General features: G+C 43.6%; 2 protein-coding genes across 2 annotated transcripts; both read left to right on the top strand.

Annotated features, from left to right (window-relative positions):
- Positions 1-891: 891 nt before the first annotated feature.
- On the top strand, positions 892-3,353 carry opa3 (outer mitochondrial membrane lipid metabolism regulator OPA3). The gene is made up of 2 exons (XM_028962630.1): positions 892-1,064; positions 2,400-3,353. Exons 1-2 carry the CDS (start codon positions 923-925, stop codon positions 2,729-2,731), a joined length of 474 nt encoding a protein of 157 aa, XP_028818463.1. The 5' UTR covers positions 892-922; the 3' UTR covers positions 2,732-3,353.
- Positions 3,354-3,773: 420 nt separating this feature from the next.
- On the top strand, positions 3,774-13,188 carry hnrnpul1 (heterogeneous nuclear ribonucleoprotein U-like 1). Its single transcript, XM_028961569.1, has 16 exons — positions 3,774-3,872; positions 4,751-5,007; positions 5,215-5,463; positions 5,640-5,874; positions 6,052-6,125; positions 6,239-6,378; positions 6,468-6,567; positions 6,656-6,768; positions 7,723-7,989; positions 8,074-8,196; positions 8,344-8,472; positions 10,207-10,375; positions 11,159-11,446; positions 11,632-11,786; positions 11,887-12,114; positions 12,207-13,188. Exons 2-16 carry the CDS (start codon positions 4,797-4,799, stop codon positions 12,336-12,338), a joined length of 2,613 nt encoding a protein of 870 aa, XP_028817402.1. The 5' UTR covers positions 3,774-3,872; positions 4,751-4,796; the 3' UTR covers positions 12,339-13,188.
- The last annotated feature ends 37 nt before the right edge of the window (positions 13,189-13,225 follow it).

The raw sequence follows: 13,225 nt of genomic DNA, 5'->3' as shown, positions 1-13,225 counted from the left end.
CAGGTCCCACAATATGGGTCCCCTGCTTGCAGAGCTTTAAACTAAACAAACTCGGATCTCTGGAGGTTTCCCGCAGACCTTGACGGGGTCGCCAGCACATCTTGGAAGGTGGTCCAATCTGACCTGTTTGTCCAGTAGGTTGATATCTGTAAAAACGATGCATTATGCACCCTTGTCGTGTTCCTCCAACCACCCGTGAATGTTTTTTGGAGTGTGACGGGGTGCATTATCTGAGGAAAAATGAGGAGAATGTTGTGGACGTCAGGCAGCGCGCAACCACATCCTTGTCCTGGACTTTCTGACACAGTTCTGCTGTAGTGTGCTGTCTGGACTTTAACTTGATGGACAAATGTTTGCAAAGCAGACCAAACAAACACACCTGATGCATTCTAGATATTTCTGTGTGGTTTCTTCTTGGTTACTGAAAATACATTGTTTTTTTTCATATTATTGTTTTGTACAGTAGGACACACCTTCTCATTCAGTGTGTTTTCTTTATTTTCATGACCATTTACATTGGTAGATTCTCACTGAAGGCATCAAAACTATGAATGAACACATGTGGAGTTATGTACTTAACAAAAAAGTGAAATAACTGAAAAATGCTTTATATTCTAGTTTCTTCAAAATGTCCATCCTTTGCTCTGATTACTGCTTTGCACACTCTTAGTATTCTCTCGATGAGCTTCAAGAGGTCGTCACCTGGAGTTCCCTGTACTATATGTGTGTGTGTGTGTGTGTGTGTGTGTATTATTCTAGCTAAATGCTTACTGGCAAGAACACTTTAACGCACAACCTTTTAAAAAGTACAATACGAATCTGTGTGTATTTTAATGCACATGATGAATATTTATAAGAGGCCACGCCTTTCCTGGCAACCCCGTGCAGGCCCCGCCTTCGCCAGTGACGTGCTTCCGCCAAGATGGTCGTCGGTGCCTTCCCTATCGCCAAGCTGCTCTACCTGGGGGTCAGACAGCTGAGCAAGCCCGTGGCGAACAGGATGAAAGAGGGGGCACGGAGGAGCGAGTTCTTCAAGAATTACGTCTGCTTACCGCCGGCACAGTGTAAGTCACGGCTCGTCGTTTAACCCCGGCTTCGTGCGAGTCGGGAATAGCTGCCTGTCGGAGTAGGCGGGAGTACATCGTGAGGGGTCAGAATTTCAACCAATGGCTGGCCAAGGCGCGATCATGCGGCATTTCTATTGGTCCGAGTTTGTTGAATGACCAGTCGGTCGTCCAACCACACGGGAGCTTTTCGGGCAGCTTGTCGAGGGCGGGAGGTGTTTGTCATTGAAACGCAATGTGACAGTGCCTTATCTGTGACACCTATTTTTTAAAAAATCCAACAGTACTCGTCGTGGGCGTTTAGTTACTAATTTGTTTAACATTTTACCGCCATACATAGACAAGAATGATCAAGTAACAACATCGCAGCATTACAGAGTTTCTTTTATATAAATGTTTTATGTACAAACAACAACAATTTATTTCTGTGTATCTCAAAACCACAGACAGTATGTGTGGGGCAGTGGTAGCCTAACGGGTAAGGAAGTGTACTCGTAATTGGTTGCCGGTTCGAATCCCGGTCCGCCAAGGTGCCACTAAATATAGCTCTGTCCCCACACACTGCTCCCCGGGCGCCTGTCACGGCTGCCCACTGCTCACCAAGGGTGACGGTTAAAAGCAGAGGACACATTTCGTTGTGTGCTGTTTATCACAATGACAATCACTTCACTTTCATGTCTCAATCGGCACTACAGATGACACACCTCAAACTTGTAATCTCTCTGGAAAGCTCTCAAGGAGGAAAAAAATGGAAGGAACCGTGTGAAGGAGTAGAGATCAGAGATGGTAGCATGAGCGTGCAGTGGGCATCATAGCAGTGTTAGTGTTAACTGGGTTAAAACTAATTGTGTATAGGCCTCTGATGCTCGGAGTTGTGAGTCCGTTTTGGCACGGCGTGGCCTCCACGTCCACGCCTGTACCTCTCTGGTGGTCTCATCATCGGACTCTACAGGTCGTCTGGGCGGAGAGGCTGTCGGAAGCAGCGGCGGCTGGCGGCTGTACAGCTAATACAGGATTGTGGTGATGCACTACTGCAACATGTCTCTGCAAATAAGGAAATTCTTTCATTTGTAGATGTATGTTTGAACACCATGCCCCTTTCCCCAGTTTTAAGGCCTTCTCTCCAGTGACAACTGGATTATTCTGTTGTCAAATTAATGTCATAAAATGATTACATTAAAATTATGACTGCCAAGAATCTAAGTCTGTGTTTTGTGCACTTCTGTAGACATCCTTTATCTTTATACAATTATGATGATTAATGACTAATAATTAATTAAACTCCGGTTAGGGGTTTGGAATGAATGATTAAATATAAAAAGGGTTGTTTTACAGTGTACCACTGGATTGAGATGAGGACTAAGATGAGGATCATGGGATTTCGTGGAGCCACCATTAAGCCTCTGAATGAGGAGGCAGCGGCTGAGCTTGGTGCGGAACTCTTGGGCGAAGCGATCATCTTCATCATCGGTGGCGGTTGCGTCATACTGGAGTACAGCCGCCAGGCATTCAACTCTCGCCGCAAAGAGGACGAACTGAACGAGACCATCAGCAGCCTGCAGAGACAACTGGGAGAGCTGGCTCTCACCACGGAGACACTGGACGCTCAGCTGCGAGAAGTCAACAGGCTTTTGCTCTCCCTACCGGCACCACCCGCCCAGAAGTAGTGCAGAAATGGTTGATGTAGGTGTGCTTACGATCATATTGCTTTGGTAATACCACGTACAAACATACACGCTCGGCATCCATTTTCAGGATGCCAGCTGAGTGTGATGTGCCAGTTTGGGGGCTTGGGTGTGCCGTGCCACCATGATTGCCACCTACCAAAGCACCCAGTGGATTGTTTTTGATTACATGCAGATACTGTTTGGTGCATCTGTTTGATGTCCCGGTTGCTTTACAAATCAGGATTTTTTTTGTTAACTACCAAAACTCCAAATATTAGGTAATGGTCCTAATGTCTTGTTAGGCATTCAGTTCTCTACTTCTAACTTCTACTTCCTAATACAAACCCCCTTGGTATAAATACAATTCATCATATCATCATTGAAGTTATATTTTTTCAGGAGGGGACAGATCATCCCATGTTCCTTGTTGCACTGTTCCAGTTGTACACATTTAAAAATTCAAGCTTGCATTGTATTGCGAGGGAAATAATAGAATCAACTTAATGAGCTGTTGCGACATTGCTTGTTATTCCTGTACCCTCACATACATTTGCATTTAAAAAATGTATACAAGTTTGAAATGCACATTTAATAATTGTATAATAAAGATGAAAAAATGCCATTTATTTTGTTTAAGTATTTGTGGTTAAATTGAGATTTCATGATTAGACAAACTCATTAAGCAATACCAGTAAATGCTTCAAACGGAAGACACAATAGTGCTCTAAAAATAGTTTCGAAAGAAGCCACGTGCAAATTAGTGGGACACGTGCAGAAATGTCCAGTGTGGGACAAATGTACATTTTCAAATTAAATGATCAAAAACAAGGGTCCCTGATAATATTCATTTTTTTTTCTTTCTACATGCACCGGTACGTCCATTCGTTGTGCCAAAATTTTCCACCAGCAAAATTAACTTTTTCAATTTTAGAGGTGCATGTGTTGGAACACAACATGTTCTCTCACGGGCCGACTGCGCGTAGGGAATAGAAGAACGCAGTACCGTTCAGTCCACCAGGGGGCAGCGATCGCGCGTTTCATCCCGGTCGCCACGCAGTACGTGTCGTAGCGACGAGGAAGCGCAAATCCCCGGGGCTTCGCTGCGGAGTGATGGTGGAGTTGCACGACTAGGCCTGTGCAGGTAGGACTCGAACGTTTGCCGCCTCATCGAGCAAGCGGACGCGTCCGCCGTCGTCGTGCTATCAACCTGCGACCACTTTTGCAAGTTGTCGGCGTCGGGTGGCGTATGCGTGTTTTGCGTGTAGCGTGAACGTTTGTCGGCTAGCCGACGTTAGCCGCACCGCCCTGTTCGCTGCAGAAGCTGGCGTGGAATATGCGTTCCGGCGCTACTCTGCCTCCACATCCGCAGCGTAACGACGCGAGACGGTGCAACTTACACAGGGAAATACAAAACCTCGCGTTTTCAGCCACGCACTGTGCGCAGACCAGTTGTTTACGGACCCACGGCCACCATTTTTTATCCGCTAGCAAAGCAGCTAACATTCGGCTACACGGCGGTGTTGGCCATCTTCGCGCCAGATTATCGCAATCCTCTAGGTGCGTTATCCCGACGCTGTTCCGACCAGCGGCGACCACTTAAAAAAGGGTTGGGGGAAACTGATCATTTTTTTTTATTGTGGATGTCACGGATAGCAGCGGGCTTGCGCAGTCGCAATCCGATTTGAGCGCTAAGCACACAAGTGCCGCTAAGGACTTGGGTTCAAAATGCTTTCACACCCAGGCTTCTACAGGGCAAAGACACTGACTTGCAAACGCATATAATTAAGTGCTTTTGATAATGGGTTTTGCTGCTTCTATCACACTACTGTACTAGGCAGGCCTCTCCATCCTTATTCCATATAGAAAATGGATGTTGAGACGTTCAAAATGAAACTGAAAGGATTTCTGTGCTTTTTTTTTTCTTTTCTTTTTTTTGCAATTTCCAGTCTTACAGAAGGTCTTTTATGCATTTAAATGACATTCAAATTTTGTCCTGGTTATTCTTGTTTTTCTTCCTAGAGTTGTTCATATCGGTGCCGCATAGGCTTGCAGTCTGGTCTTCACAATGAATGTGGACGTGAAGAAGCTGAAAGTCAATGAGCTCAAGGAAGAGCTACAGCGACGTGGCTTGGACACTCGTGGGCTGAAGGCAGATTTGGTGGAGAGGCTTCGGGCTGCTCTGGAATCCGAGGCTGTCGAGGAGGGTGGTGCTGTGTCTGAAGCCCCTGCGGAAGAATACACTGAGTCGACCCCCGAGGAGGACTTCCAGTATTCAGGTACTGGTTTCTATCATTCTTCTTTTAAAGGAAACAACACATGTTAGAGCTCTTTGTTATGTAATAGATTCTTAATTTATGAGCTGTGCATTGTATCTTCAATTAGTACAGTCTTGCCAACAGTCATTATAGTATTAAAGAAATTTGTTATTAATTATGACACTTTTTTTTTTTTTCCCCCTAATTGTATTTTTTACCAATTATCAGGTGATGCGGAGCCTAGCTATGAAGAGGCTAATCCAGAACAACAGGAAGATGACAGTGGCCAAAGTGAAGAGTATGACTCGAAGGAAGCCCCTGATATTGGTTTCAGTATGCCCGACTTCTCTGCAGATGTGAATTTTAATAAATCTGAGGAGGCAGAGCACTATGAGGCCGAGGCAGAGCACTATGAGGCCGAGGCAGAGCAGTATGAGGCCAAGCCAGAAGTGGAGGAACAGCCTGTATGTGAAGAAGGTGAGACCTGATACTATTTCAACCTAGGTGCTGTGTTTTTCTAATCTGATTGTACAACAGTATGCATCATGTTCAAATGTGTCATATGAAGTCAACCATCTGTGTGATTTCATTATGTTTAGAACTGTAACATATCCTGTATGAGAAATAACGGTCTGTTTAAATCTCTTCCGTAGAAAATGAACCCAAAGTAGAGGTGAAAAAGGAAGATGAAAACGAGCCGCAGGAACCACAGCCTGAGCGCGATCATCCCCATCAGGGGTCTGAACGTTCGACCAGTCGGTGGCAAGATGCAGAGGCCCAGCAGCAGGAATTCAAATCGGAGCAGGACAACTCCAGCCACTATGGACGGAAGAGGTCTTACGACGATAGCCATGGCTACAGCTACTATGAGCACCGCGAAGACAAAAGGTATAGACGTTTACATAAGCATTACATTTGTGGCATTGGGCAGACGTCTTTATCCAGGTTGATGTTCATAAATGCTTTTTGTATTGGAGTGTTATTGAGTTTGAAATAGAAATGTTAGTTTTGGTCACTGTTGTAGAGCTTATGGCGATTTTATTTATTTATTTATTTATTTTGAAGGTCTCGTTCACCACAGCCTCCTGTTGAGGAAGAAGAGGAAGAATTTGATGACAGCCTGGTGGCTATTGATACTTGTGAGTTATTGCTGACACTTGCTGACCGCTACTAGATCTAATTTAATTACAGTTAGTTGATATGAATATGAAGTGAGACAATTTATTTATTTTTTTTCCCCTCCACCCATCAGATAATAGTGATCTGCACTTCAAAGTGTCACGTGACCGGTTCAGTGGCTATCCTCTCACAATTGAGGGTTTTGCCTACCTGTGGTCAGGGGCACGGGCCTCATATGGTGCAGCGAAGGGCCGTGTTTGCTTTGAAATGAAGGTGACCGCAGAAGCCTCTGCTTTTTCTTTTTTTTTTAGAAGCATGCTTTGTGTTTGTGGTTTATTTATTACTTAATCTGCATTTCTCAGATCATTGAAGAGATTTCTGTGAAGCACCTGCCCAGCAGTGAGCCTGACCCACATGTTGTGAGAGTGGGGTGGTCTCTGGATTCCTGCAATACACAGCTTGGTGAGTGAGCATGTAACACACACATATTGACCAACTTGCCTATGGTTTTGTAGTCCAGATGCAATTTGATTTTGTACATTCATTTCAGGAGAGGAACCTTTCTCCTATGGCTATGGAGGAACTGGAAAGAAATCGACAGACTGCAAATTTGACGATTATGGAGAGAAATTTGGTGAAAATGATGTCATTGGCTGTTACATTGTAAGTATCTTATGTATTTTCCTTTCTTTTATCGGACATTTACTATTTAAAGTATTTATAACGAGGATTATAGTACGTACTGTAATGCACAGGCCTGATAGCATTCAGACACTGAACCGGAATTCTGGCGGACCAATGTGGCAGGAGGGAATGAATGAATAAATAATTAATTAAATATTACCTTTGCCCAGTCATCTGACACTCGACCTGAGAAGCGCAGCTTTCCCTCTCAGCCACACCAACAGTAGGTCAACTAAACCATTCAGGAATAGTGAAGGGGCGGACCTTGGGTCTTGGCCTAACAGATTGATGGAGCTCAAGCTGTTGCTCCACGTGCAAATGTGTTTTGTGTTTTCCATACCGGCAATGCAAACCGCAAGTCATTTACAGCAGGTTTATGAAGCCAGGTCAAAACACCAAAGATGTCAATAAAAGGCCTAATGAATAAATGGCACTGGGCGTGGATAGAGGAGGTGGTGGGTATTGACGAAAAGCCATTTGGAAGCTGGTGCCAAAGCTATGACTACCTGGAGCAGGCTTCAGCAATGCACAAGGATGCTGTTGTATGTACCTAGCAGGAAAAAAGTGCTTTCACGGCAGCAGTCCGAGCAATGTAACGCCTCACGTTTGCTGGGGCAACACCCACGGCAGATATTTCACTCTCAATGACTATCACTTATCCACTCGTCACTTTCTGTACGAAAGGATAAATCCGCCCTCGCACATGTCTGCCTCGAGACAGCATGCAGGCTATCTTGTTTTCTCACAGGGAGCTTACCCTTCAACCCAGCTTGACTACAATGATGCAAGAAGTTAAACGAAATACAGTAAAAATACAGATAAAATACAGTAAAATAGGACCTGTAAAGTCTTTAAACGGGCCTTTTATTAACGGAGACATCAAGATTAGGTTTTACCGGCAACAATCTTTTGACACTGCTCTGCCTACTATAGGACTTTGACGGCGCTGATGGGGTAGAGATGGCCTACTCCAAGAACGGGAAGTGGTTGGATGTGGCGTTCCAGGTGTCCCGAGAGGAGCTGGCAGGACGTGCACTTTTCCCTCACGCTCTAGTTAAGAACTGTGCTATTGAGTTCAACTTTGGTCAGAAGGTGGAGCCCTTCTTCACCGTGCCAGAGGGCTACGTTTTCATCCAGGATCTCATCATTGGTGACCGAACGAGGGGGACAGTGGGCCCTGCCACCAAAGCTGATTGCGAGGTAATTTTGAGCTTGAACTTCCTGAACACAACGATTCTCCTCCAAGGTGATGTGATTGACTGGATTTGACTGGATTTTTGGCAGATCTTGATGATGGTGGGACTGCCAGCTTGTGGAAAAACCACCTGGGCAGCAAAACATGCTGAGATGCACCCTGAAAAGAAGTACAACATATTGGGCACCAATGCTATTATGGAGAAGATGAAGGTATCATGTTTTAGATATGTATTTCGTTAATTATTTTAAAATATTTTCACAGATATAAGGCTAGGCGAATGAGATTTAGTTAAAATTTTTATCTGTAAGATTGAATTTTCTCTCAGTTGGTAAACTGTATGCGTGAAATGGCTGTAGGTGATGGGACTGCGTCGCCAGCGCAACTACGCCGGTCGCTGGGATGTTCTCATACAGCAGGCCACCCAGTGCCTCAACCGACTGATCCAGATCGCCGCCCGCAAGAAGCGGAACTACATTTTGGACCAGGTAATGTCAACATGTTCCTCAGTCCGTTGCACTGACAAAAGACAAAAGAAAGTGTTGATGAGCCGTGAAACTCTTCTAATGTCATATTTATTTATTTATCTTTCAGGAAGCCAATTTTTGCTAGAGTAGAAGAAGCGTTGAGCAGCCTCTTGTTGCTTGACTTGTTGTCTTGTATTGTAAAGAATCGGCTGATGTTATGCTTAAGTCACAGGAAAATGTTCTTGCATTAATGCGTTTTGTACCTTTTCCACGTTCTCATGTATTGCTTATTGTCTTGTGAATCTTGCCAACACTGTACAAGTAGTCCATGAGAATTTTAAGATGTTGACAAACAAGTAAAGTCTGCCTGGTGAGTAAGAAAACACCTTCTGTTGCTATGGTAATGGTAAAAAAAAAACAAACAAACAGCCTTTGATAGTCTTGATTTTCAAAAAGACAGTCGGCAATGTGTATTTGTGGAAGTGTTGTGTTTAATGTAAAATTAGTAAAACATGAAAGGTAAGTGGAAACTAACTGCCTTTGGCTTTCTAGGGCGTTTCTTTTCTGGATTATCCAAGGTAAGTAGGGTCATGGACATACTTTGAGGTTTCCATGGGAGCTGTGAGTATTTCCAGGTTGGTATTATGTGTGTTTGTATGTGATCATGGCCAAGAAGAGCATTTGTCTGGACGAGGTAAGTAAAGGTGAAGTAGGGGGACCCTGTAAAATTAGTCAGGTCGATTGTGTTTAATTAAGGTAGGATGTCTGTCTGTACTAGGGCTGCATGATTCTTGGTTAGATGGAAGTTTTGATGTAACTTCAACACACCAGTTTTGTAAAAAAAAAAAAAAGTATGTATTTTCTGGTGGAGTAAGCATGTTTGCAGCCAACTTTGTCCATCACTCAGCCTTTTTAAGTTCATGCCATTTTAATATTTAAAAACATAACCTCAGTTTATGCTTATTCTATTCTATTCCCGAAATGTTTTTGGAATGTTTCTTACTATTCCTAATTTAAAAAGATTTCCATGGTCATCACAAACATGGTCCTTTAGATTTGAATGTGGGCTTTTTGTGAATTTAGATTTATTTCACCCGTGGACTCGCATCATAGCATGTTTGTGGTGACTTGGCTAAAAGAAAGAACTGCTTGCCGTCAGGCATAAATCTGCAGAAGATTGTGCACCTCTATGTGCAGCCCCAGTCATTACTTATTTAACCTCAGTTTTGTTTTTTGAGCACTTGGCTGTTCAAATGCTGAGTAAAGGAAAATCATCATCATCATCATCCTTGTTCTGTCATGATTACCACATTCTGCTATTAGAAGTATCCTTTGTTCATTGTGAAGTAAGCCATTAAATGTAGAGCGTGCACGTGAAACAGGCTAGATGTGAATCTGTTTGCTTTCTAGAATGCTTTCAAGATGCACCGTTCATCCTTTGTGCAGTAGTTACGAAATCCGTTCATAGAGGCATAAATTACATTTAGTTGAGGCGATGATCTCAGCTTCGTTAGAAGGGTCCCCTGAACGTGTTCGTGCAGTGCTGTCTAACGTGAGATGCTGCAGACCTTCAGGTAAGTACTTCGAGTTGTGAGAGACCTTAAGCTGTTTGAGGAAGCTAGAAAACCTCTCTCACTTCGTCCTTACAGGGTTGCGGCTCTCTCCCCTCCCCCTCTTTTGAGAGGAAAGCAGAAATTCATAACACAAGTAAACAATAACAAACAGCTTCTACCTCTTTCTTGTCACCATTGCTAGACAAATGTATATGGATCAGCCCAGAGACGAAAAATGCGTCCTTTTGAAGGTTTTCAACGCAAGGCTATTGTAATTTGTCCCACGGACGAGGACTTAAAAGAGCGAACGTTAAAGCAAACTCATGAGGAAGGGAAGGATGTGCCCGATCATGCTGTTTTAGAAATGAAAGGTAGGAATGACTGTAAAATGAAACAACTTAAAGATAAAAGAAAAAAAAGATCTACTTTTTGCTTGTGTCTTTTATGTTCTTGTTTTGATTTTTTTATTTATTTTTAAGTCAAATTCGGAAGATGCCTCCCCTTTTCCTCCCTACCCTCTCATCATAGTATGAAACTTATTTTTGACTGGATTTTTGATATTTTTCCAGAATTGGCCATACTAAGTCACCCCCTCTCCCACCACCTCTCCCAAAACACTAGTATCTTCCTTGAAGCACTGCAAACCGGGTGAATGCAGAAAATTCTGATATTATAATATCAGTCACAATACTATTTACTCTGGTAGTACAATTGGACCTGGCTTATAGGTGTCCACTCTTGAGGACCTTGGGGATCACTTAGTTTGCAGTGATCTTATCCTGATTCATGTTAATATCCCCCTGTAGTTACCTCATTACTCTTATTTTGGTTTTGTCCACACAAGCCCCCAGTCGTCTCCCCCTCTGTAAGCTAGAGCAAATATTTAATCCTGGTCCTCTGGAGGGTTATATTTGCTCCAGATTCTATTTTACCTGCAGTAACTGTCATCTTATCATCTTTTTTTCCCCCTTTTGTTTGTCCTGTCATTACGTGATATTAATTAATAAGATCTCTTTTTGTCTCCTGGTGGTGTGGCTTTTGATGGCCATCTCCACATCCCACCTTTCTTTCTTTCTTTTCTCTATCTTGCTCTGTCTGTCCCTTTTCATCTTTCATCTGGATCCCTTTGGTTCCCTGATGCTTCCACCCAAAAGCCAACTTTGTGCTTCCGGAAGCGGGCGACTTCTTGGACGATGTGATCTTCGCCGAGGTTCAGAGAGAGGATGCAGAGAAGCTGGTGAAGGAGTACAACGAGGAGGGCCGCAAAGCTGGCCCCCCGCCTGACAAGCGCTATGACAACCGTCAGATGGGCTTCCGCGGTCGCAACAGCGGTGGTGGCTTCCAGCGCTATGACAACCGCAGCGGCCAGCGCGGAGGCTACCAAAACCGGGGCGGCTCTGGTGGGGGTGGTGGCGGAGGCGGTGGAGGAGGCTACCGTGGAGGTAAGCCCTTGTGAAAACTACAATACCCATAATGCATTTAGGTTTGACCTGCCCTCATAACACAAAGTCTCTGATTATCGCACATAATTTAAAAGAATGAAGGACTTTTTTTTTTATATATTTGCAACTTGCACATTGTTTACTAATTAATTTGGCTGTATAATAAATTGCTGTCACTCTGTTAGGGTACAATCATGGTGGCTACAGCCAGGACCGTTGGGGAGGCAACTACCGCGATGGTGGCTCAGGGGGCCGAGGTAGTTACAGCCGGAACCAGCAGTCCGGAGGGGGTTACAACCACAACCGCCAAGGATCTTACAACAAAGGAGGATACAACCAGGTGCGTGTCAGTCATACGTCAGAGCGCCTCATTGACTGTCCCATCCCACGAAAAGAGAGATTCTGCCTTACACTGATTTTTTTTCGCCTCTTAAATGCAGGGTTACAGCCAGGGCTACAACCAAGGTTACAACCAGGGCAACTACAACCAAGGGAGCTATAACCAGGGCAACTACAACCAGGGCAACTATAACCAAGGCAACTACAACCAAGGGTACAACTATGGCGGTTATAGCCAGTACCCAAGCTATGGGCAGGGCTATAGTGAAACTTCAGGCTCTGGTCAGGCCTACAACCAGCAGCAGAACTACAACCAACAGTACCAGCAGGTGAGTATGCGTCTGTCCTCAGTCAGCTTTGCCCTCTAAACATGAGGTTTGTCTCGCGTACTGAGCTGTCTGCTGTTGCTCTGTGTTTACAGTACGCTCAGCAGTGGCAGCAGTATTACCAGAACCAGAGCCAGTGGAACCAGTACTACAGCCAGTATGGGAACTACTCTGGCCAGGGTCAGACCCAGGGGCAGGGCAGCCAGGGCTCTCAAGGCTCCCAGTAAAACTTCCTCCACGTGATCTCCATTAATATTGAGCTACTTTTCACTGTATGGCGTCTAAGATCAAATGTAAACTCGCTCATGTTTTTTTTTTTTTTTTGTTCATTATTATTTTAATAGAACCACATCATCTCACTCTTTCCACATAATATTCTCTTTCTCCACTCTTTAGTTAGTTAAAATGCGTGCACAATTTTTTGTTTTCAGCAGTACGTAATTGACTCTTTATTGCAAACATGAAACTTGTAGAGATTAGTTGTTTTGTGGAGGGAGGTTTAACATGTTCTGTAGACTAGACATGTAGACATGTTGAAGCCCCTCAGCAATGGATGTACATTATGAGAATGCAACTCCAACAATTTGCTTATTATTTTTTTATAATTGCAGACTAGCATAATCATAACCACAAAAGAATTCATTTTTTACCTGTGGGCTGTGGGTTTTGTGGGATTTGTTGGCAACATATTATGACAGAATTTGTTTGGTGTCTTTGATTTAACCAGTGGTGCCCTTTTCTTCCCTTTTTTTGATTGACAGTTTGATTTTGTTATTGCATAGTACCATTAGACTGGTAGATTGATTCATTATGAAAGCCTCTAATGGTCATTACCATTTTAAAATGTATTTTTTGTGTAAATTTGAGATGTTTTAGCACTGCTTGATGTTCCTAATCAAACAAGTTTAAATAACCCATGTAAGGTATTGCTCTGACAATTTATGGTTTGCCAACCTTCCGTAGATTAGAATGCAATATTTTGTAAAGGAAAAAAAAAAAAAAAAAAAGAAATTTGTGTTCCGTGTTGAATTTGGTCAGTCTCTTTTCTATTTGGGAATAAATTCTCAAGAGTCCATAGCCATCCTCTGTGAATTGTGTTGTGTATGTCAAAATG

Source organism: Denticeps clupeoides, chromosome 19, assembly GCF_900700375.1.
Source record: "Denticeps clupeoides chromosome 19, fDenClu1.1, whole genome shotgun sequence".
NCBI classification, from domain to species: domain Eukaryota; kingdom Metazoa; phylum Chordata; class Actinopteri; order Clupeiformes; family Denticipitidae; genus Denticeps; species Denticeps clupeoides.
Note: the sequence above shows the minus strand (reverse complement) of the source record. Positions and strands in the feature narration are given on the sequence as shown.